Raw genomic sequence first — 23,588 nt, 5'->3', positions numbered from 1 at the left:
GGACCCAAGTTACATAAAGGAGAATCCAACTAAACATCAGGGATAACTTTCTGGGTAAGAGCTGTTTGACAGTGGAACAGTATCCCTCAGGAGGTTGTGGACTCCTCAGATGTTTTTAAACAGAGATTGGATGGCCATCTGTCATGGATGATCTAGTTGAGATTTCTGCATTGCAGAGATTTGGACTAGATGACCCCTGGGGTGTCTTCCAACTCTACAAATCTACAATTTTATTATTCCTTCTCCTATGACTACTGTCATGGTGCATCTTTCATACAAGGAGCATTTTCCAGAGTAATGTCATTTATTAGGAATTATTTTAGTATTTTTTCAGTCGTTTATCCAAAAACATTTCCTAATACGAGCTATAAACCAACATTATGATTTAAAGACTAATTAAGCCAAAATAAAATTATGTATTATCAGGATTTTTATGTAACAAAATAGCAACATGTTTTTAAATTCAGCAATATTAGCGCTCTCTACTTTTGTGAGCCAGAAACTGTGGTTGAATAAACAATGTTATTTAGTGACTGTAGTAGTATTTGCTGCTCCAACAGCTTAATGAATAACTTTAATTCATCTAGGAGTTCATGCATGTAGGTGAGTTTTTCATCTTTTGACATGTTATTGGATGGGTCTGACAGACGGTCTACCATGTTAGATAATTTCTCTTGAGATTTTAAGGTTTTCAGTTTAAGACTTACATTTCTGACTGACTGTGTTTCTCTGGCTTCTCTTTTCTTTGGAAATGCTCCCATTTTTCTCTCTCTTATTTTCTGTTCCTTTGTGTTGATCAAAAATGTATCCTCAAAACTACTTTCTTTTTTATGAAAACTGGAAACGTTTCTCTTCATTCTTCTTGATAATGTACTCTGGGAGCTACTTGGGGTAAAATATGAAGACAAACTGTAGGAAGAACTATAGCTATCAAAGGGTTTTGAAGAAACCAAGTGTGGCTTCCCTGGGTATGTTGATCTTCTTCTTCTTGTTGTTCTTCTTCCCTTTAGTCCTAAGAGTTGTCCTTCCTTGACATTATAAGTGATGACTTCATTGGCTTTTCTTCTTTTACGTTCGTTGGAATGTGTGGAAGTTGCCTGTGATTTAGATTCCTTCTCACCAACATAGGTACTTCTTACACATCTAAGAATTTCTTTCTGCTCTATGGCTTTCTGAATTTTGTCTTCGCTATTCTGTATGTTTCTGATCCTACATTCTTGCCTTTTGAACCTTCTGGGAATCCAGTCCTGTCTGTCTGCAAACCTTGGTTTTGTACTTCTTTCCAAATGCTTTCTAAATCTTCTCCTTCTTTTATTGGAAAGTTTTTTCCCCCTTTTGTTATGTGTCCAACGCTTCTTCCTCTGCAAAATGCCAACCATGACTTGAGTAAAACATCCATAAATGCTTAAGTTTGAAAGATTGTATTAGAAATAGCTCAGACACATACTCTGCACCTCCTAGGCCACTATGCTTGTTAGATCACTGGAAAGATAGAAACTGAGACCCCTGTCTCCTATTTCTCCCTGTGGGAAAATATGGAGCAAAGCCTCAGTCAGGCTCTAGGGTCTCTAGTACTCCTTCTCACATAGGGGCAGAGCTTGAAGCTCAACAGGGGAAATGGCATATAAAAGAGCCCAATCAATCCCAGTTCTGTATGTGATCATTTCTCCTCATTTTTGGCCTGCCCACATGTGATTTTATTTAGTTATTAATCCCTGTATTTTTATTACACTGGAGTAGTCCACACCAGTTTGAATTAGACTGGAATAGTTCATACCAGCAGGCATCCCTTTTGTGTTTCTCCTTGCCTTCTAATTGGTCAATTCCCTTATGCCAATTAACTACGGTACTAACAGGGTATGTTCACAGATGGTGGCATACAACTTAAAAATAAAATTCCCCACCCAGTAAGTGTGCAAAAGCACAGTTAGGCAATGGTAAATTCTCAATGCACATTTCTGCAGTTTTGTTTTGTTCAAATCTGAGGGATCCAAAGAAGTGTGTGCGTGTGTGTGTGTTGCAAGGCCATGCTTCTCTATCCAGAAGCACACCACAAATAGTGACAAACATGGCCAGAAAAGAAACAAAAGAACCAAGGAAGTCACAGGTGTTGAAACAGGTGTGGCAGAAAGTGACTGACCCACTCACCCACCAAAACTGTCTGCCGCCCCAAGTGGAGTAGTTTGAAACCCAATTTCCTGCAGTTGATTGTATTATCCCTGAATTGGGTAAACTTGAATTTACAGGAGACAGTGATAAGACTGGTGTTTGAGGGTAACATCATGTGTACTACACAAATTAAATGAGGACACAAAACAGCTATCAACACGTAGTAAGCTCCAGTGTGAACAAGCTCTTTATATCATGATTTACCTGCCACATTAACTGCTTCCAAAGCACTGGTTTGCTGGGCTGCAAATCGCTAAGAATTTTTGACACCACTTCATTTGATTCTTGAACAGCCTGGGGGACATATGATCCAAACGGTGCCTCTACTGAAAGAAATTAATGTGAACAAAAGCCTGTTTCTAAGGACATATTACTCTGAATCCTACCTTAAAAGCAACTGAATGAGAGCAGCAATGGCTTAAAGCAGTGGTTCCCGAACTCTTTTCTCCACGGACTACCTGAAAATTGCTGAGGGTCCTGGCGGACCATTTAATGATTTTTCTGCCTGCTGTAGAAAATGTAATGTGTTTTGCACAGTGCTATATGATTTTTAATTTTATTTTTATTGCTTTGTAATACAAGAAACAAAATATACAATAAATATACAATGAAAAATCAGTATTAATATTCACGATACAAGCAGAAGACTACCTGAATGAAGCTCCCAGACCAGTTTGGGAACCCCTGGCTTAAAAGTGTAATGGAAGATTTTGCTAAAAGCAAACTTCTCCCATGATAACGAGATGTTTATCATGCACCTTTTAATATAGTAGAAGTCCAATGAAGTTCAATGAGGTTACTCTTTTGTAACCTTGTAACCTTTATATTATTTGTGTGGACGCTGCATGCCAATGAATGTTCTAGCCTGGAGTACCAAAATCCCTCTTGGAACACAGCTCTTCCTCTGAAACCTTCATCCTCTGTTCCTGCTACCCACATATGCCCAGTTTCTTGCCAAACAAGTCATTTAAGGTACCCCTCTCCTGTTGTACCAGCTTCTTCTAATCTACCTCATCACTATCACCTGTTCCAGAAACACTACATTTCATGTGGACTAGGGACAGTGGAGATTCTCTTCACTTGCAACTTTGCTTCGTTATCACACAAAATGGTTTTCTGTGTCTGCAGGAATACAACTGCAATACTAAAGCTATACTCAAGAAATATAATCTCTTAGATATCCCTGCAGTCAATACATTTGGGAAGTATTAGTGAAGACCTGGTTCAGCAATGTCTCAGTTACCATAGGGACTAGCAAGTTCCTTAAAAAAATTTCCAAGGCTTCTAACAAATACCTTGTTCACGTGTGTTATGTTTTCAGCCAGATCCAGCATAAATATATAGCTGGAAGTCTACATACATATATTCAGCATATTACTGTTATTTGGGAAATGCTTACCAATGACTTATAAGCACATCTGTGGTGGTGATAAACATTTCATACCTGATTCCTTTTGGATGATGATAATATCAGGTTGAGCTTCTTGTGCCTTCATGGATTCGCTGGTAAACTTATCCATTTGTTTAATTCTAGCCTTAAACAAGCAAACAAAACACCACAATAAAAGGGACTTGTAAAATACTGTGTTTACATTGCTAAAAACTTTTGACAGTATGTTTGCTGGCTCATAAATGCTAAATGCTTTCTTAAATTCAGAGATCTGTGTACATTACTGACCAAGGCAGATACAAAATAAAATTCACAACTTTTTTTATCATAAGCAACTTCATAATTTCTTAAAACATCAGGTCACCATGATGTCTTGGCAAATTTCAACATGGACATATTTCCTTACGGTCCAGTTGTGAGGTTGGTGGGGTGATAACATGTAGGACAGAATGAACCAATAGGTACACCAATGCAAGGTCATAATACTCGTTGCTAGGCCAGTATCTCGTAAAAGATGTAATCTCAGGCATCAGAGGCACTGCTCCAAACAATTGGAATAGGAGTGTTAGAACATCTTGTAGCTGTTTAATTTGCTGAAAATGATTTTCACAGATGTATTCTCCGCTTTCCTAACAGTTCAAAGCAGCTGATAACCATAGAAAAATGCCATCCATAAAGCCAATTAACAAAAAAAGAAATAAAGACATTTTAAGGAGGGTGTTGCCTATTTTCTTAACTTTAGTTGATAACCAAAGTGTCAAGATCTTCTCATACATCTGGAAGAGGTGCACTAGTCAGTGTTTCCCAACCTTGGGCCTCCAGCTGTTTTTGAACTACAATTCCCATCATCCCTGACCACTGGTCTTGCTAGCTAGGGATGATGGGAGTTGTAGTCCAAAAACAGCTGGAGGCCCAAGGTTGGGAAACACTGCACCAGATAATCCTTGATCTTCTGAAGGAGCAGCAATTGAAAAGATATTATATATGTGTGTGTGTGTGTGTGTGTGTGTGTGTGTGTGTGTATCCCGCACATCTGGCTGGGTTTGTATTAAAAACACAATAAAACATCAAACATTAATTTATTATTTATACCCCGCCCATCTAGCAGGGTTTTCCCAGTCACTCTGGGTGGCTCCCAGCACATAAAAAATAAAAATAAAAAGTCAAGCATTAAAAACTTCTGTGTCTTCCAAAAGTCAGCTAGTTGTTTATCCCCTTGACATCTGATGAGAAGGCATTCCACAGGGTGGGTGCCACCACCAAGAAGGCCCTCTGCTTTGTTCCCTGCAACCTCACTTCTCGCAGCGAGGGAATCGCCAGAAGGCCCTCGGAGCTGGACCGTGTCTGGGCTGAACGATGGGGGTGGAGACACTCCTTCAGGTATACTGGACCGAGACCCTTTAGGGCTTTAAAGGTCAGCACCAACACTTTGAATTGTGCTTGGAAATGTACTGGGAGCCAAGGTATGTCTTCCAGAACCAATGTTATGTGGCAGTGATGTCCAAACTTTTTTCAAAGAGGGCCAGATTTGATGAAATGAAGGGCCATGGGGGCCGACCAAAGGGCCAACCAAAGTTGTTGACCTGGATTGAAGTTCTTGAGCTTTTTTTTATGATTTTACCCCAGAAAATAAACTGTCACCGGGGCCAGATTAAACTGACCGGCAGGCTGGATTAGGCCCCTGAAACGGACTTTGGACATGCCTGTTATATGGTCTTGGCGGCCACTCCCAATGGACTCATCTTGAACACCCAGAAGGATAGTAACTGAAATGGCCTCAAACAAGAGGATGAACAAAGCCAGCCCACCTGGCTTCCCGTCTTCTTGCCTCGGGTGGCAAAATGGCACATGATGCCATCCCTTAGGATGAGGGAAGTTCAGCAAGCCAGGTAGCGGGTCCAGGATGCCAAGATGAATTTGGGCCCCAAATAGCAGCCCTGGAAATAATGCATCACGGAGGCCCAAGAGCCTTTCAGATTTCTAATGCCAAGCTTGTTGGACAGCCTAGCTTTTTGGGGTGGATTTGTCTCCAAAAGATCTGAAGTTAACTCCTGAAAATTACATCTTGTCTAAGCTTAGCTCCTCAGGCATTCTGGATCCCTTCCAAGTTGAATATGGAGCGCTCCTAATTTTTATTTATCCAATGTCACATAAAATAAACAACTGCTTTAACTTGTTGCTTTCTAGGAACAGGAAAGAGGTTTTTACCTGATATCTTACCGAGTTACCTAAGGAAAGGAAAAACGGGGAGAGTTGCACGATTTAACAAGGCAATGGCAAGAAAAGATGACTTTACACACTTCTTCATACAGAATCGATTAACGAATCAAAGCAGAATCATCATCCTTTTATGAAGGGTTGACATGAAATAGATGACAGCTGAACAGTTGACATTTTGATTTTATTACGGGTACGCCAACTTAAAACAGTTGCTCTGAGAATGTACCATTTAGTCTCCAAATCTTTTAATATGTCTTGCTATTTTCATTCTGCGCTCTCACAGATTATTATTTTTTTGCAAATTAGGGGTATGATCCAAAGTTTAGCACAAATTGCAGAGCAATTCGATGTATATAACTCAGAATGTCAATGGAACTCAGTCACAAACATGTTTAGGGTTCCAAGCTTAATTTAAAAATATTGAGAATGTGGTTTTTTTGAAATAATGGTGTTTTGGCTGGTTAGTCAACCCGCACACATAATTTTCTCTTTCACAGTGAGAAACAGCGATTTATTCACAGCTGGGTGACTCATGACTAAATTGCATCACTTGGCAACACGGGGTTAGATACTTTTCAGGTTATTTATTCCCCTTAATGGACTATTTCTACCTCTAAAGATACTTGCCTGCACAAAACCTTACCTGAAATGTGGTAAAAAGGAGAAATTAACATAAAAAAGACAAAGACAAACGTCTCCCTAGTGGCCATAATCCTCAAAACAGCAGGTGAGAAGAACGAGAGAGGAATAGTAGGAACCTTTAAAAGGCACAGGTAAAAAATGAAAGGTTAACATTTTAATGAGGGATCCAAATTCCTTAGAAATGTGTATTTCCTTATATTGATCTATTTTTTTAAAAAAGCAAAAATTGAAACGTGTGTAAGGATTAGTTTTAAGCCCCAATCAAAAAGGGAGTTATTTTCAGTCAGGATGGAAGAATCGCCTTTTTCAGCGGTTTGGGCTAAAAGCTCATTTTTATGTAGCAGTACTTAGGGGGGGAAACACGCAGTAGTAATAAATAGGCGGTGCTTTGCTTGTTTAAAGAAGTGTCTAATGCCCCTTCTTGCATTCGTTAACCGCAATTGCTTCAAGAGGCTGGCAGGCGAGGGGAACAATTCTGAGGTAAAAATAACACAAAACCCGAGCGCACCTGAGGTAACGACGGTTGGAAATGCGCGGGAAAAGCTAACTCTGCCTCGCGCGCCACTTCAAAGCCTCCAACGCCTCTTTCCTCCCCTGCCAACAGCCAGCTGCGCCGCTCGAGGCTCGGATTGGACAGGGGGCGGGAGGGAAAGGGAGACTGCGACACGCGCCAGCCAATCCCCGGCGAAGCACGACCCCTGCGGTTGTTCCGAGGGAAACCCCGAGCGAGAAGCGGCGTTTGTGTTCTGTCGTTCGTCGTCGCCGCCGCCGTCTTCTTCCCGCCTTCTCTGAGGGAGTCTTGGCCACGGAGCTTCCGGTTTTGCTCTGCCATTTTGAAATGCCACACTCCCAGGGCGGAAGTGGAGGCTGCCCGTGGAAATGAGTGGGGGAAATGAAACTCTGCTCGTGTTTTGTATGCAATTCTCTTGCATTGCGAGTTTTTCAATGCAGTATTACAAAAATAAGATTGCAATCCATTATCTTTCCATTCCTGGTTGGTTGTGCTTGGATGGCAGACAACTTTGCAGTGTAGTGCACTAAATCTGAGAGTGGTTTCGACAGCCCTGCAATGACTCTTAATGACCCCAAATATTTCCTCTGCAGAAGAAAATATCTTGGGGGAAATCTCTCCCAGTAGTTCTTTTCACTCCAGTCAAAAGAAACAGCTGTGTATGATTAGGGGAGCTGACAATAATTCCAGAAACTAGAGTATTTGCCATTGCAAAATAATGACCCATACTGGCCAAAGTGAAGTGATCAGCAAACCTTTTTAGATATCTTGACAGGAGGCAAGCTACACTCTCAATTTTTTTCTTGTAGACTGCCTTTTTCTGTGATCCTTGCATGTGGTCTTTTCTACAGTCTTCTCAGTACATAACCACACCCTTTATATTTCTATATTTCCCAGTGGCCATTTCTGAGGAGGTATATAGACAAATTAGGGCTACTGGTTCAGGGGTTTGGAAAGCCAGCCCTGTGAGGAAAAGTTGAAGGAACTGGGCTATGTATTAGACCATGGGTAGGCAAACTAAGGCCTGGGTGGCAGATCTGGCCCAATTAATCGCCTTCTCAATCTGGCCCATGGACGGTCCAGGAATCAGCGGGTTTTTACATGAGTAGAATGTGTCCTTTTATTTAAAATGCACCTCTGGGTTATTTCTGGGGCCTGCCTGGTGTTTTTACAGGAGTAGAATGTGTGCTTTTATTTAAAATGCATCTCTGGGTTATTTGTGGGGCATAGGAATTCATTCATCATTATTTTTTCAAAATATAGTCCGGCCCCCCACAAGGTCTGAGGGAGAGTGGACCGGCCCCCTGCGGGAAAAGTCTGCTGACCCCTGTATTAGACTGTATTGGGCTCTTCAAAGACCGGAACGGTGCTCACCACATTCAGAAGAGGGCAAAATCAAGTAGGCTTAGTGTATGAAAAGGTTGATTTGGGCTAAATATAAGGAATCTTGACTACTGCAATAGCAGCTTGGCAATAGGGCAAACTAGTCAAAGCAGTGGTGGGATCTCTTGCATTCCAGCTCTCCAAATTTATAGGAAGCTGCCTTGCACTGAGTCCATCTAGTATTGCCTGCACTAACTGGCAGCATATTCCATGTTCTCGGATAAACAATCTTTTCCCTAGCCCTACCTTCACGGCCTAGGACCCTCATACCTACGGGACTGCCTCTCCCGGTATGCCCCATGGAGAGCCTCAAGGTCCATAAACAGCAGCATCCTAGAGGTCCCAGGCCCTAAGGAAGTTAGATTGGCTTCAACCAGAGGCAGGGCCTTTTCAACACTGGCTCCGGCCTGGTGGAACACTCTGTCTCATGAGACCAGGGCCCTGCAGGATCTGATTTCTTTCCGCAGGGCCTGTAAGACAGAGTTCTTCCGCCTGGCCTTTGGCTTGGAGCCAGTTTGATTCTGGGGGAAATCAGGCAGATGGGCGGGGTATAAATAATAAATAATAATAATAATAATAATAATAATAATAATAATTATTATTATTATTATTATTATTATTATTTTCCTTTCTCCTCCTACATTTTAATATTTTAATGTTGTATTTTAATTTCGTTTTTAAGTTGTATTCATTCAACTTGTTTTTATTATTGCTTGTTAGCCGCCCTGAGCCCGGCCTTGGCTGGGGAGGGCGGGGTATAAATAAAAATTATTATTATTATTACCACCTGGAGATACCAGGGATTGGACTAGACAGCATCACAATACTTTTATAGGGGTTTGCAGGCTAAGTAACTATGGTAAACCCCAACGGATCGAGGCCCTCTGGGGTGTATAGGAAAGTTCTCAAATAAGGATTGATACACACCTCCCTTCCAAGTTTTCAAAACAGTAAGTTCACTTCCAAGAAGTTCAGACTACCCCCCCAATAACAAATCCTCACATTTTCAGATTGAAAATCTTTAATTTAAAATTTACATCACACGGGGGGGGGGGGGGGGGAGAGGGCAGGAGGAACACTCACATTCTGTTACAACTAAAATCCATCAGAAGTGTGCTGTAGGTATTTATTTAACACTGTCATGGCTTTTTCTCCCCCTCCCAAAACACAGTTGCACAAAAACCAATTACCTCCAAGTTTGTGTCTTTTTTCTCTCTCTTTAGAATTTGAAAAGGAATCGAACACACTATATACATACTGCCATATAAAGAGCATCCAAATAGGACAAAATTGCTACAAAATATAAAACCCACCCTTACGTATTTTCATTAAAGAACCCACCAAGCCAAAAAAAAAAAAGTTATCCAGAGGCTCTGTAATACTCAGCCCCCCCACCCCTGTTTTAAAAAGAAGAAAAAGTTCTATTTTGCTCACACACTAAAGCTGACAACTCAAAACTGTGGCAATGTAGTTAGCTGGTTGTTACGTTTACTACATAAAAGATCCTTAGAGAAGATGTAAAACTATTGAAATACATACTATGTATAACCATGCTGGTGCGCTTGGTTTCATTTTACTCCTCTGTAAAAAAAAATAACACACAAAACCACCTTTCAGCCTTTTAAAAGGTCAAATACAGACTAGTAGTAGTCATTCATTGAAGGTAACTTTTTTGGGGGGGGGAATCTTCTAAAAATCACTGATTCGGCCATTCGTGTTTTTGAACCAGTGCAGGAGTTTGATGCACACTTGAGAGACCCCTCAACCACTAATTTTAAAATATGAAACTGGAGCAGAAGGCGGATTTCCTGCATAAGGAAATCTACTCCCATTGAGATGAATTGGGTTAAGATGGCTGCTCAGTTGTTCTGTGGTGTCAATCACAGCTCAGATAGTACTATAGCCAGAAAACCTTACATGTGCAATGGATTAGTACAAGCCAGACCCAACATTTAAATGCTCTCTTTGTAATGGAAGGGTTTTATTATTTGCCGAGCCTAACTAAATTAAAAACAAAAGGGTATATGGAAAGGTGAAGGGGGATCTGAATGAATACAAAGTAACTGTTTTTAAACACAGAACCAGCAGGACAACAGTATACGCTTTTTAAAAGTTTCTAAGATTCATTCATACACAAATGTAACAGGATTGGAATAAAGCTTTACCAAGTCCTTTCAGCTAAGTCATTTTTAAAAAATCAAAGTCTTCCTATTGAAATGCCTTTTTGCATTTCCTTCTGTTCAAATGCCTCTTTAGAGTTAGCTGTGAATATTTCTCGGGGGCGGGGGAGAGAAATACTGTTTCGCAGAGCTTCTCAAATGCAGTGTCATCAAAACTTAAGAGTCCAATGTCACATACTAAACATGTCAGAACGTGTGTCTAATGTGTTATTTATATTCACAGGCAACTGTAGTAAGGGGAGGGGCAACTCCCATCCATCTATGTAAAAATACCCCTTTTTATCTAAAACCACATTAGCGACAGCTTCTCCTAAGCAGGACAGATAATAAAAAAATAGTATCTCTGGAATACAGCTGTGTGTTACTATTTGGGTAAAATATTTAACAATCCAAGTTAGTCTATCGTTTAAGTAAGAACAGCAGGAGTTCTCAAGAGCCCAGTATGCCGTTTTTCTGTTTTTTGTTGTTAAAAAGCAATCTGCAAAGAAGATCCATAAAACCAGTTTTGTTGCCAGCCCAAGGCTCATTGTCTTTGCTTTGCTGAACAAATTTCTGAAGGATTCTTGCCCAAATGTTTTCCCACAGCATGACCTGCACTTCTAAGGGAAGCAACTGCAGGCCTGTCATCAGCTTAAGGTTAGCATGCAGACAATTGCAAGGTTGATCCACCACAGCCCTTTTCAGGACACCTTTTGACAACAGCCAACCTCACTGCAAGCTTCACCGAGGGCAGGGAAACAGCAAGGCATTTCAGTGACCCTTTCCCAGAAGTAAGCTGCTTTCCCACCCTCCCCACCCCAAGTGTGGTGCTCTAGGCCTCGCCACATGGCTTAGTCTACCTGCCAACTGTTCCCTTGAAAGGTGACATATAAAGAAATGTGCCTCTCCTATGTATATATTTTTAATGAAAGCCTGAAAAGCTTCAGGGTTTAAAAAGAAAAACGAAGGGAGGGGGGAGGCGTCTAGAATTTGCATCAGAAATATGAATCCTGTTTCCACCTTATAATGATCAGAAAGGTAACACAAAGGAAACAGCAAACTTGAAAGAACTTTTAAGTAAGCATTTCCAGGTTACTGGTGTGGGTGTGAATGAAATGTTGGTTTTGTTTTCTCTCTTAAGCGTTTTGGGTCTCGCCTTTTCCAAAGAGCTCTGCTCAATCGGGCCAAAGCCAAGTCCAGTTCAGTGGAGAACCAAATGCCTACGGGAAGCCCACAAGCAGAACAGCATTCTCCCCATTTGTGATTCCCAACAGCTGGCATACAGAGGCATTCTGTCTCCAACAGTGGAGGTAGGACAGAGCTTTATATCTTCTGTGAATTTGTCTAACGCGCTTTGAAAGCCATCCAGGTTGCCTCCTGTGGGAGTCTTTTCTCAACAGCGATTAAAGGATGGGCCTAGGGCCTGATTCTGTAGGTCTCTTCTTACATTCTTATGGAAAAGGTTTGACTCAAGAGAGCTGATCCCATGCTTTCCATAGTTACATAGATTTTTTTTTTTTTAAATGGAAAGGTGTGTGTGTATATAAAGTGTATGAGAAAGCAGAAAAGCAAAGACTTCACCTGTTTGTGCATTCTTCAGATGCCCTTTTAAAATAAGCCAATTGCTATTATCCAAATTCTTGACTTCATGCAGCCTTTGGTTCACCTCATATATAAGCCTCTCTAAGGAAAAGCTGGATTATCACACTGCAGTGGATCTTAATTCAGTGTACAATCTTTAAAAGTCTGGATTAAATTAGTTAAATGTTTTGCTTTAACTGTTACTAGAACTAACAGCATGCTCACATAAAAATAGGGGGGGGGGAATCTGGAGAAAAATGTTTCTAGGGGAGGTGGAGGGGGGGGGAGATAACTGGTTCAGTGATTAAAAAGGGACGAAACAGTGTTCTCTCTGCACATGATCCAGAGTGGGCTATTATGTCTTAGTTGGAATGATAAAAAGGGCAAAAATAGTAAAAACACACTTCCTATAAAAAGTTAACACATTAATATCTTCTGTAGGGATACCTAGGATACATGGAGACATACAAGTCTGCATATCGCTATTGCGTATCCTGCAACAAAAAATGCACCTGGTCCTATTTTTTTTCCTACAACTTAATCGTCGTCATCGTCTCCCTCATCTTCTGCTGCACGTTTTCTCTTCTCCCCTCTGACGCCTTCCGCTGCAAAAAGGAAAGGAGAATGTTCACTGATGTTAAAGCTAAGGCTAAGCACACTACAGGGACGCGGGTGGTGCTGTGGTCTAAACCAAAGAGCCTAGGGCTTGCTGATCCCCGCGACGGGGTGAGCTCCTGTTGCTCGGTCCCAGCTCCTGCAACATAGCAGTTTGAAAGCACGTCAGAGTGCAAGTGCAAGTAGATAAATAGGTAAAGCTCCAACGGGAAGATAAATGTGTTTCCATGTGCTGCTCTGGTTCACCAGAAGCGACTTAGTGATGCTGGCCACAAGACCCAGAAAAACTGTCTGCAGACAAATGCCGGCTCCCTCGGCCAGTAAAGCGAGATGAGCACCGCAACCCCAGAGTCTTTCACGACTGGACCTAACGGTCAGGGGTCCCTTTAGCTTTAAGCACACTACAGCATGTCACACACACACTGCCTTATTTCTACCTCTTCTGGACACTTACACCTAGTTTATCAAACACAAAACAAATACCTCGACATGAAATTGGCTGAACAGAAAGAAGAAATTATGCGTAGTCTGAGCCATCAACTGTTCAATGTATCAGAGCAACTGGCATATTACCTCCTTCTATTTTAAGTATATAAAAAAATACAGATCAGATGTTTTCCTAAAGGCAATGAATCAATTACGGTATTGTTAGTCTCTCCCCCCACCCCAACAGTCCATGAAACAGAGGTTAAGGGCTGCTGAGAAGTCTTCACTAGAAACCTTCACCCAAATCAATTCCCCAAATTTTGTGAGCTGATAACCTGGGTGCCTTGGTTTATAGTGTAGATACACCCCAAGACAAAACTAAACAACCTCAAAAGCGGGACATTGGCTGTATGGTGACCTGTCAGGTACCAAACAACCCCACAACCCCTGTTTTTCCAGCATCATCTGGACAGACAATGGGAGAATCTATGAAGTCTTCAGGGCAACGTCTTATGTGGCTAATGAGTCATGTATTGAAGTCTATTTCAGCTCTTGTCTTTTGCTGTACGGGAAGATAAGCACTTCAGTAATAAAAGGAGGCTATTTCTAGTGGACCACAGAAAAATCTCTCCCAGAAATCCCCTTCTGTTGTGGAAAAATGATGGAATGAAAGCTGGACGTTACAGAAAGGAAAACACTAATTTAACACTTCCATTTGATTGCACCAACTTACAACCTCTTAGAAAAATATAGTCCAGCTGTGGCAACTTTATAAAACCTAAATATAGGTTGCAAAAAAATTATCAGCTATTTAAGGCAGAGATGGCAAGCCTATGGTCCTTCAGATGTTCTCAGCTCCCATCAGCTAGCATAGCCAATGGCCTGGGATGATGATGATGATGGGAGTTGCAACCTCACAACTTCTGAAGGGCCAAAGGCTTCCCTCCTCTGATTTACATCAACCAAGTATAAATTCAACTTATGTTGGGTTCAGATGCCCCCTTCCTCTAATGGAATGTAGCTCTTTCGAGCCTGAGGAAAGGAACCTTTTGGATCCGAATTAGGAAGTTTCAGATGTTTTAAGAATTCAAATGCAACTTTATTCACATTCAGTTGAATATGAAACTTACCTTCTTCTTCTTCATTCTCCTTCTCCTCTACGTAATCATCATCATCTTCTTCATCCTTAAGAGGGAAAGAAGTTGATGGTCTCAGAAGTTCAGTATGATTTACAAAGTGAAACCAATACTCCTAGTCGTACTCTAATAAGGCAGCAAGACATGACATTCCCAGACTGTTGCATTCTATAAAAAGCAAAGCCAAATTTCTCTGTGCTCAACTAAGGCAAAAGTCAAAAACAGCTAAGTCAAGAGGGTCAACACATTCCAAAATGCTTCGGAGTTGTTTAAGAACACACTATTAGAAACTCAGTTGAGGTGTATATCACAGGTCAGGAAAAGTACCACAAGGGCCAAGATGCTGGCATCAAGCAGTCAAAGAAGCTTTTCGAGACAAGAAGGCATCCTTCAAAAACGAAAGTCTTGTCCAAATGTAGAGAATAAAAAGGAACACAAACTTTGGCAAAAAAAAAAAGTGCAAGAAGACAGTAAGGGTTGATAAAAAAAGGAAAACATTGCTAAAAACATTAAAACTACCAATAATAATTTTTTTAAATATATTAGTAGCAGGAAACCCTCTAGGGAGGTGGTTGGACCCTTGGCTGACAAGGGAGTGAAAGGAGGACATGGAATCTGTGTAGAAGCTGAATGAATTCTTTGCATCTGTCTTCACAACAGAAGAGACTAGATAGGCCATTGGCCTGATCCAGCCAGCTCATCTTATGTTCTTAAATTTTTTACAATTTGGAGAAGCCGATTACAAAAATAATATGCAATGGCCAAACTGTTTGCTACTGAATTGCAGGATTTCTCTGGTTTGCAGGGAGAATATAGCCAGTGTCTTCAACCTGCCTTGACATGCACCTCAGCAACATATAGCCAGAACCAAGTCAAGTATCTTGCCTTCGTGTTTCACTGCTCATTTGCTTATCTGGTTCTCAATTTGTACTCTTGGGACTTCTCACTAACTTGTCCTCAGCCATTTCATTTCCCACTAGGATTCATATACCCTTCACACGTCTGCACCATTTGTGGTGCTGAGCCCCCAATAAAGAAAACTCTGGTTCTGTCGAGATCTATAAAGTACATTTTAAGATGTGGGTACATTTTTCATGCAAAACAACAGTCCCTGAGTTCTATAACGATAATTTCTCAGCCATGGGATTATGCACTTATTCCCATCTTCCTCTGATGAATCTTTACCTGTTTCCCAAGGTTCCTTGGTCTAATCCTAGCAACATTACTTTTAGTCTTCTGTCATTCGCAGCTTGGTTGATTTACTTTGAACAGTCCCATCAGCAGCATTCTCTCGCAAAATAGGCTAGAGTCCAAGATCTCAAACCACAGCTTTTGCTTCAAGAATATATATGCCAGCACATTTATACAATTTCCATGATTTCTGTGCTGTCTATGGGAGCATGGCGTGGACAAAATATACTCTTTTTTGCACAGCATGCACCAATATCTAGGTTGAATGTTTGGAACTTGAGAGGGGAGGGAGGAAGAGCATAAAACTTACCTGAATCTCTTCTTTCATTAAGTACGAGAGGCCCACTTCTTCCTCATCTTCCTCGTCTTCACCTTCACCCTCCCCCAAGTCTGAGCCTTCGTCGTCTTCCTCATCATTCTCTTCATATTCTCCTGGGGGACCAGCTTTGTCCTCATCTTCTTCATCCTCATCTTCATCCCCATCTGAAGGAAAGCTAACGCTAATGAGATGCACACGGCACGTGCTTCCAACTTCTGACACAGAATTTACAGGTTCAAACCCACAGACTCAAAAAACAAGCACATGGTACAGTCCTCCTGGGACATGACTACTTCTGAATGCATCGCAGTAGTTTGCAGGCTTGGATGCTCAAGAACGTCCCCACCTGTGCTATCGTGTCAAGGAGGATTTTCGTTCAGCCTTCATCCCTATGTGTGTGGGTTTTTTGGGGGGGGGGGCAACATTTCAAAACGTGATTCTCCACCTGCATTCCCATGAGGACTATAACACGTACATTTTTTTTGGAATGTATAGATCAGTTCAACATCCAATCAAATGTTAGCTCTTTTCCAGACGTTAGAACAGCGATTCTAGAAACAAAACCAAATATACGAGTGGCTCATACAATGTTATACATAGCAAACTTTTTTAAAAAAACAACAACAACAAAATGTATTCTTTACGTGACATTTACGCTTTGCTGTGCACTGTAAGTCTTTTTGGCGCGTATATAAAAAGTATAGTGTGAACAGTGTATGTTAAACCACACAATTGACATGCCATTTGCTCCAAGCCTGTGACTTGATATCCAACCTAGAAAGGGTATAATAACTAATCACCAGACATGTTTACAAAGAGTTACCTTCATCCTCTTCATCTTCTGAGTCGGGGGCCTCGTTATCCTCCTGATCAAACCCATCAAGATACGTAATTTGCTGGAGCAAGTCAAACACGCTTTCTCTGTAATCCTCCAGGTTTGTGATCTCACAGTTAAACAAATCAAGACTCTTCAAATTCTTAAGATTTTGCTGAAAAGAACAGAATGACACATTAGATTTCTACGTCAATAGAACACACCTTTTAACGACACCTTTAGATGCTTCATTATTAGGCCTGTCAACTCTGCACAAATGTTGGTAGCCCTGTCTGTAACATTACGGTTGCAATCTAGGAATTAGCCCTAATTAACTTATTTCCAAGCAAGCGTGGGTTGGATTGTGCTTTATTTTATATACACACACACCCCACAACTCCACAGACTGACATGACTTACAAACATAAGCAGGCAAACATCAGTGAATTTTCTAACTGTAACCCTACCACTGAGCTAGAACAGTGGTTCCCCCCCAAAAAATTGGCCACTGCCCCCTTGCACCTATAAACTCATCTCCTGTGCCCTCTACTCTATAAAAAGCATTTATCAGAATAGTGGTTTCCACAACCCAGTAGGGAAGATAATAATAGAGATATAGAGACTTCCTTATATATTTCAGTCCTGATTTTGGGTAGATGACTCTGTTTTGAACACTTCTACAACATTTACCATCATTATTTATTAAATTTCTACACCGCCCTTTGTAAGAGGATCACAGGGCAGTTTGCAATATGAAAACACAAAAATACATACCGTAGTAACAAACAAAACAATTAAACCCTCTACACAGCTTAAAAGGCCATAGACTGATTAATTAGCTAAAGGTCTGGGAGAAGCGGAATGTTTGTGCCTGGCGTCTAAAGGTATGTAACAAAGGTGCCAGGAGAGCCTTCCTAGGGAGAGCATTCCACAAATAGGGAGCCACCGCAGAAAACGCCCGTTCTCATGTTGCCACCCTCTGGACCCACCGTGGAGGGGGCACATGAAGAAGGACCTCAGATGATGATTGCAGGGTGCTGGTGGGTTTACATAGGGAGAGGCAGTCAATACATTCCTTCAGTGCTCTTAAAAATTTATTCATGTAGAGAGACAGTTGTTGGCAAAAGAGCTCTACTACGAAGGTGGAGTTACATGTTCCAGGCTCCAGTCTGATGGAGGCAAAACTGATTTAACCACTCCATGCAAACTGTGCAACAACATGCAAAATAGTCACAGCTGCCCTTCTTAACGCTGATCTGTCCATCTCCTGTCCAGAATATGAACCACTAAAGACATCTGGACTGTCCTTTATAAATTATGCCGACTTCCTTTAGCATTGTGCTTTAAACTCAGCTTATGAGATTTGTGCCTTTATATACCTGGTTACAAGCAGAGAAACATTTACCAACACCTATTATGCGGTCATGCCATCTAGTTACCCTGTCCAGCGATGCTGGGCTGAAATTAGTCCAGGCTTCTAAACACCGCGATCCTATGCAAAGCTGCCAGTTTTGAGTATGCTCCAGCGGACACAGCAACACTGATTTCTAAGTAAATATGAAATCGGGACTACTTTGTATAAATGCTGCTTTATACTTACAAGGGCTTCCACAGTGCTGAGATCTTTGATTTTATTACCACTCAGATTTAGGTATGTGAGATTCGGACATCTTTCTGCCAGGACTTCCAGGCCTCCGGAAATTAGATTATCGCTCAGTTCCAGCTATGGTGCAGAAAAGTATCATATGATCAGGCAGATGTTTTCCAACTTTTCCCATGTCCATATTTTAGTAAAACCATGCAGCTCTAGGAATCTAAACAAACCTTTTTTTAGATGCTATCTAAGCATAGTTGATTGCATTTTTATTTCTTCAGAGCCAGAAAATAATAGCAGTTCTAATAATCTTCCTTGCATTATTATCCAAATTTGCACCTAACCTACAAGTATACAATCACTTCCTTGCAAGCTTAACTGTAACAATCTCTGCTCAGCCATGAAGCTTGCTGGAGTGGGCAAGTTGTTGCTCCTCCGCTTAACCCATCTCCACAGGGCTGTTTTTGAATGGACACGAATATAAGAAACAATAAAGGTAAATTTAATCCCTTTAAACCTTGGAACTCTCTGCCCATTGCTATCAGGCAGTTGCCTTTGCTACGAGTTTCAATCTGTACTTAGTCTATTGTTCTTAACTTTTCAAAAGTATTAAATTATTCTTATTTTTTTCTATTGATAATTTCTGTAAACCGCTGCAATACTTTTTTTCACTGTCAAGTGGAATACAATTTTTATGAAATAAATGAAAAGTAAAGTCATGTGCAAACATGTTTAAAAAAGGATATTGCCTGGAAAAACACCCAAAAATACAGACATGCAATTGAGAGCAACACAGTGTCCTCAAAATGTCCTGGACCACAACCCCCACCAGCTGCAGCCAGCAGCACTATGCTGAGGCTAGGATAGCGTCAAGAGCAGGCCTGGAGAGACCTAAATTCATAGATGAGCCGACAGGATCCGCACTCCTGCTATGCAAGCAGTGTCGCTAACTGAGCTCAACAGGAATGGGCTAAATATACCGAAGGATTTAGGGAGCTAATCCTATGCGCTTGCAACCCACTGGCCAAACAGAACTAACTCATCATTGCATTCTGGTCAATACTCACCTTTCGAAGCTTAGTCAAAGTGGGGAGCTTGGCGAGTGATGACAGCTCCACGTTGGCCATGCTGAGAAACTCTAGCTCTTTAAATGTGTCATTCAGACCTTCGATTTCGCCATTGCTAGACCGGCAATTGTCCAGGACCAGCTCAGCCACCTACAAAAACAGGACACAAGTCAACTTCAAGCTGAAGAAAGACCTATGCTCCCTGTCACATTCAAACAGATATTATGGGTGTTGCTCAACTAACTTTTACTCACAGACCTGTTGAAATTAATGGACCTAACTTAAGAACATAAGAAGAGCCTTCTGAATCTGGCCTATGGTACATCCTAGTCCAGCATCCCACTCACCCAGATACCCCAAAGGCGAACCCACGGACAGGACCTGAGCACAAGAGTGCGCTCTCCTCCTGGTATTCAGAAACATTTCTGCCTGACTGTGGAGGCAAAGCATAGCCATCATGACTTGCAGCCATCAACAACCCTCTCCTCCATGAAGAGTCATGTTCATTAATTTCAGTGGCTCCACTCAAGGATAAAACTAAGTCAAAGTACCGTATTTTTCGCTCTATAAGACGCACCAGACCACAAGACGCACCTAGTTTTTGGAGGAGGAAAACAAGAAAAAAAATATTCTGAATCTCAGAAGCCAGAACAGCAAGAGGGATCGCTACGCAGTGAAAGCAGCAGTCCCTCTTGCTGTTCTGGTTTCTGGGATAGCTGCACAGCCTGCATTCTCTCCATAAGATGCACACACATTTCTCCTTACTTTTTAGGAGGGAAAAAGTGAGTCTTATAGAGCAAAAAATATGGTAAATGCAACAAGTGCTACATCAGGTTGCACGTTTTCGGGTTACGGACACGCCAAAACCCGGAAGTACCGGAACGGGTTACTTCTGGGTTTTGGCGCTTGCGCATAAGAGCTGAATCGCATCACGCACGTGCGCAGATCCAGCGCTGCGGGTTGCGAACACTGTGAGTTGCGAACGTGCCTCCCGCACGGATCACGTTCGCAGCCCAAGGTTCCACTGTACTGAAAAGAGGCAACAACATTTTTGGAACAAGCTTGATTCATTCCCACCCACCCCTCTTCAAGAAACCAGAAATGCACAATTGAGTTCTTGAAATGCACAATTTAGTCAAGTTTAAAACAACACCTGGGTTACTTTTTGTCTTTACAGTACCGTACTCTCAACAGTGCAGAGTTGCTTTGCATTACTAAATGCCAGGGGAGCTGTTAGCTCTTCAAGGCTTAACCTGTAAGGAGCAGGGAGGAAGGGAAGGAAGACTTTCCCTGCTGCCAATCAACTGCAAAAGGGGCGAGACAGAGCAAGTGTTTGTCCTGACCTAAATGCAGGAACATCTGCTGGAGCCAGAGAGTCGTGAGTTGAGCAGCAGGGAATTGGGAAAGGCCACAAGGGGGTTGACTCTGCTCTTTGAAACAACACATGGCAGTGGAATTATAACTGAAGTTTAGCCAGGCCACCGCTGCCCCAGCAGAAAGCAAATTGTGATCTTTGTTCACAACAACTGAATTTGACATATTTCATAAGAACATAAGAGCCTGCTGGATCAGGCCAGTGGCCCATCTAGTCTGTTCTCACAATGGCCAACCGGATGCCTGTGGGAAACCCGCAAGCGGGAATCAAGCACAAAAGCAACACTCCTTCCCCCCCCCCCCGCGGCTTCCAGAAGCATCCCTGCCTCCGATTGTGCATGGCTAATAGCCACCCATAGCCTGATCCTTCTCCAAAAACTTGCCAATCCTCATTTGAAGCCATCCGTGCTGGTGGCCATTACTGCCTCCTGTGGGAGTGAGTTCCACAGTTTAACTACGTCCTTGTTGCTTTATTATTAGATTGATGTACAGCCCTTCATCGCAAGATCTCAGGGCAGTTCACAAAACGTGCATGCTTTTATCTGTCCCGAACCGTCACAGGATATCGAGGGAGAAAAACTTTCCCCTATCCACTTCCTCAACATCATGCATAATTCTATACAATTCCACCATGTTGCCTCTTACTTGCCTCTTCTCTAAACTGAAAAGCCCCAAACGCTGCAACCCTTCAGAAAGTCCACACACATTTTGTGGGAAGCAGCTGGGAGAAAATCTAAAATTCCCCCAGCCCTAGCCTCTATACCCAGGAGGTTTCCCCCAGCCCCATATCCAACCAAAGGCAGGGGGCAAAGAAAACACCCGAGACTTCTGTGCCAAGCTTTTTGGGGGGCTATAACACCCAGGACTGCCCCCATCCATTATGAACTGGAAGGCACAAAAGGGGAAATATTTGCAACCAGTTTGGGTACATTTATGGCTTGAGGCAGCCACCATATCCCGCACTCTTTGCTGCTTTCTCTGTGGCTGGGAGTGAGCTTGGAGCAAACCAGGCCATGCAGCGTTACCTGTAATATTCTTTTTGACACCAGCACTTCCACGGAAGAGACATTATGGGGCGGAGGAAGTTACCAGCTTCCCTCTCTCTCTCTCCCTCCCTCCCTCTCTGGCAAGCCTGATTCTCTGCGAACTCCTGCCATGAACCTTAGCTTTTAGAGAGGGCGGAGGGAAGAAGGCGGGCGCTTTTGTCTCATCCCCACCCACCCACCCCCAGCGCGGAGCAAAAGGGACTCAGCCACAACGCAATCGCCTTATCTTCTGGAACCATTAGGGGAGCGAGCTTGCACAGGGAAGCGAGCCGGGCGGGCGGGGTGGGGGGCATATGACGCCAGCCATGTGCTCTCTCTCTCCGAGAGCAGGGCAGAACGGCACCCCAGGAAAGGGTTGGGCAAGACACGAATAATTAAAAATAAAGCCGAGGCTTCATTTCTTAGTGCGTCAAAAATGCCTCGTTTAAAAAGGGCGCGGGTAGCATTAAAAAAAATAATTAAAATCCTTCCCCATCGCTTTTTTTGTGCAAGGCTACAGGAAAGCCCAAAAGCATCTGCGTAGTTGGACTAAGATGGATTCGGCGTAAGCCCAGCGACTTGTTTATCAAGCAAGCAATCTACGCAGCCAAGTTAAACTCGCATAAATAAATGGCCCCTTCTAACAACAGAATTTTTTAAAAAAAAAAAAGTTTAAAGGGGGGGGGTGTCCCAGAAGGGCTCTCCTGAATATTTCCTCGGGGTGTTAACAGAACAAAGGGGCCCTCCCTAGTTTTGTTTTGCAAAAAACAGCCACAACCCAGCCAAAGCCCGATCCTTTTCCCCACCGTCGGCGAAAGGGGACGCGTGACCTAGATTTGACGGAAGAGCAGTTAACTAATGCAAAGAAAGCGAGGGAGGAAAACTTTTAATTCGGAAATACTTTCTTTTCTTGCACGAGGGGGGGGGGGAAGAGAGAATTCACGCTCTCCGAGCTTGGCGGTTACGTACATAGATATATATTTAATTAACCGCTTTTGGGGCGGGGAGAGATGGCACCGAAGCATGACCCAGATTTCTATTTCTTTTTCCTTTTGCGCCCATCATGGGGAGAAGGCGGCGCCAGGAGCGGAAGAGTTAACCCCCCCATGTCCTCTTTCAATCACGGTTGGCAAATTTACTTAAGCTCGCCACGCAAACCCCCGTTTTAGAGGGGCAGAGAGAGAGAGAGACAAACCGGGCGGAGATGGGGGTCTGGTTTCCAGGCGCAACGCCTGGGGGAAAGCAACCAGCGCCAGCACGAAAGCAAGCAGATGCCATCATTTGAAAAATAAAACCTCGCCTTTGGGGAGACTTTGCATTGGACCGGATACGCGCCCCCCCAAAAAAAGGAGATAAATTCGCCCAAGTTGTCCTTTTGCAGAACGGGCGAGGAAGTCCAGCATGGCGAAAAAAAATAAGCGCGATCGAGTCCAACGCGCCCTCTCCAAATGCGCCCATCACCGCGCACTTTTAGCGCAATGGAGATTTCGCCTCGCCAAGAAAGCAGCGTGGAGGAGGGAAACCCACCATTTAAAGAGAGAAAGGGATTAAGGGGAGGCGGAGAGCCGTTTGGGATATTCCGCGGGGGGAGGGTTAAGGGTTTTTTTTTAAAAAAAATTCATTTTGGAGTTTGTTCTCACCTTCTCGGGCGCCCGGTTCCTCATCTCCAGGTTGATGCGCTTCTTCATCTCCATCGCCCTCCTGCCTTTGCGCGCCGGCCCTGCGTGGGAAAAGCCCCTCTCCAAAAAAAAAAACACAAAAAAGTGGAGGGAGGAGCGCAAAACAAAAAATATTACCCAAAGGAAGGGACCCCCCAAAACGGGGTGGAAATGTATAAAAAAGGAAGGAGCCCCGTCCTCCTCTAAATCAACCCAAAGGAGCCGGTGCAAATGAAAGTTGGGAACTCCCAGGTGCTAAGGCTGCTGCCGCGGCTCCTCTCCCAGCCCAGAGCCCCCCCACCCCCGATCCCTCC

The 23,588-nt window shown here is 42.8% G+C and overlaps 2 protein-coding genes across 4 annotated transcripts; both read right to left on the bottom strand.

Moving 5' to 3' along the window:
- Positions 1-412: 412 nt before the first annotated feature.
- On the bottom strand, positions 413-7,597 carry LOC309358620 (uncharacterized protein). Of its 3 annotated transcripts, none has more exons than XR_014163496.1 (6): positions 6,930-7,065; positions 6,423-6,537; positions 5,768-5,787; positions 3,614-3,704; positions 2,374-2,495; positions 413-1,361 (listed from the first exon to the last, which is right to left on the bottom strand). XR_014163496.1 is itself a non-coding variant. In XM_081891977.1 (6 exons), the coding sequence occupies exons 1-6, from the start codon at positions 7,251-7,253 to the stop codon at positions 1,458-1,460; spliced, it is 738 nt and encodes a 245-aa protein (XP_081748103.1). In that variant the 5' UTR covers positions 7,254-7,597; the 3' UTR covers positions 1,381-1,457. The 3 variants fall into 3 exon arrangements, 1 of the variants encoding a protein (XP_081748103.1); XM_081891977.1 differs by lacking the exon at positions 413-1,361 and adding an exon at positions 1,381-1,523 and having other exon boundaries at positions 6,930-7,597; XR_014163495.1 differs by lacking the exon at positions 5,768-5,787 and having other exon boundaries at positions 6,930-7,068.
- Positions 7,598-9,318: 1,721 nt separating this feature from the next.
- Positions 9,319-23,588, bottom strand: ANP32E (acidic nuclear phosphoprotein 32 family member E). The gene is made up of 7 exons (XM_081891959.1): positions 23,257-23,588; positions 19,218-19,367; positions 18,157-18,279; positions 16,566-16,731; positions 15,734-15,906; positions 14,227-14,281; positions 9,319-12,660 (listed from the first exon to the last, which is right to left on the bottom strand). The coding sequence occupies exons 1-7, from the start codon at positions 23,308-23,310 to the stop codon at positions 12,593-12,595; spliced, it is 789 nt and encodes a 262-aa protein (XP_081748085.1). The 5' UTR covers positions 23,311-23,588; the 3' UTR covers positions 9,319-12,592.

This window comes from Podarcis melisellensis, assembly GCF_964234715.1.
Source record: "Podarcis melisellensis genome assembly, chromosome: 16".
In the NCBI taxonomy this organism is placed as follows: domain Eukaryota; kingdom Metazoa; phylum Chordata; class Lepidosauria; order Squamata; family Lacertidae; genus Podarcis; species Podarcis melisellensis.
The sequence above is the reverse complement of the archived record's forward strand: the minus strand, read 5'-3'. Positions and strand labels throughout refer to the sequence as shown.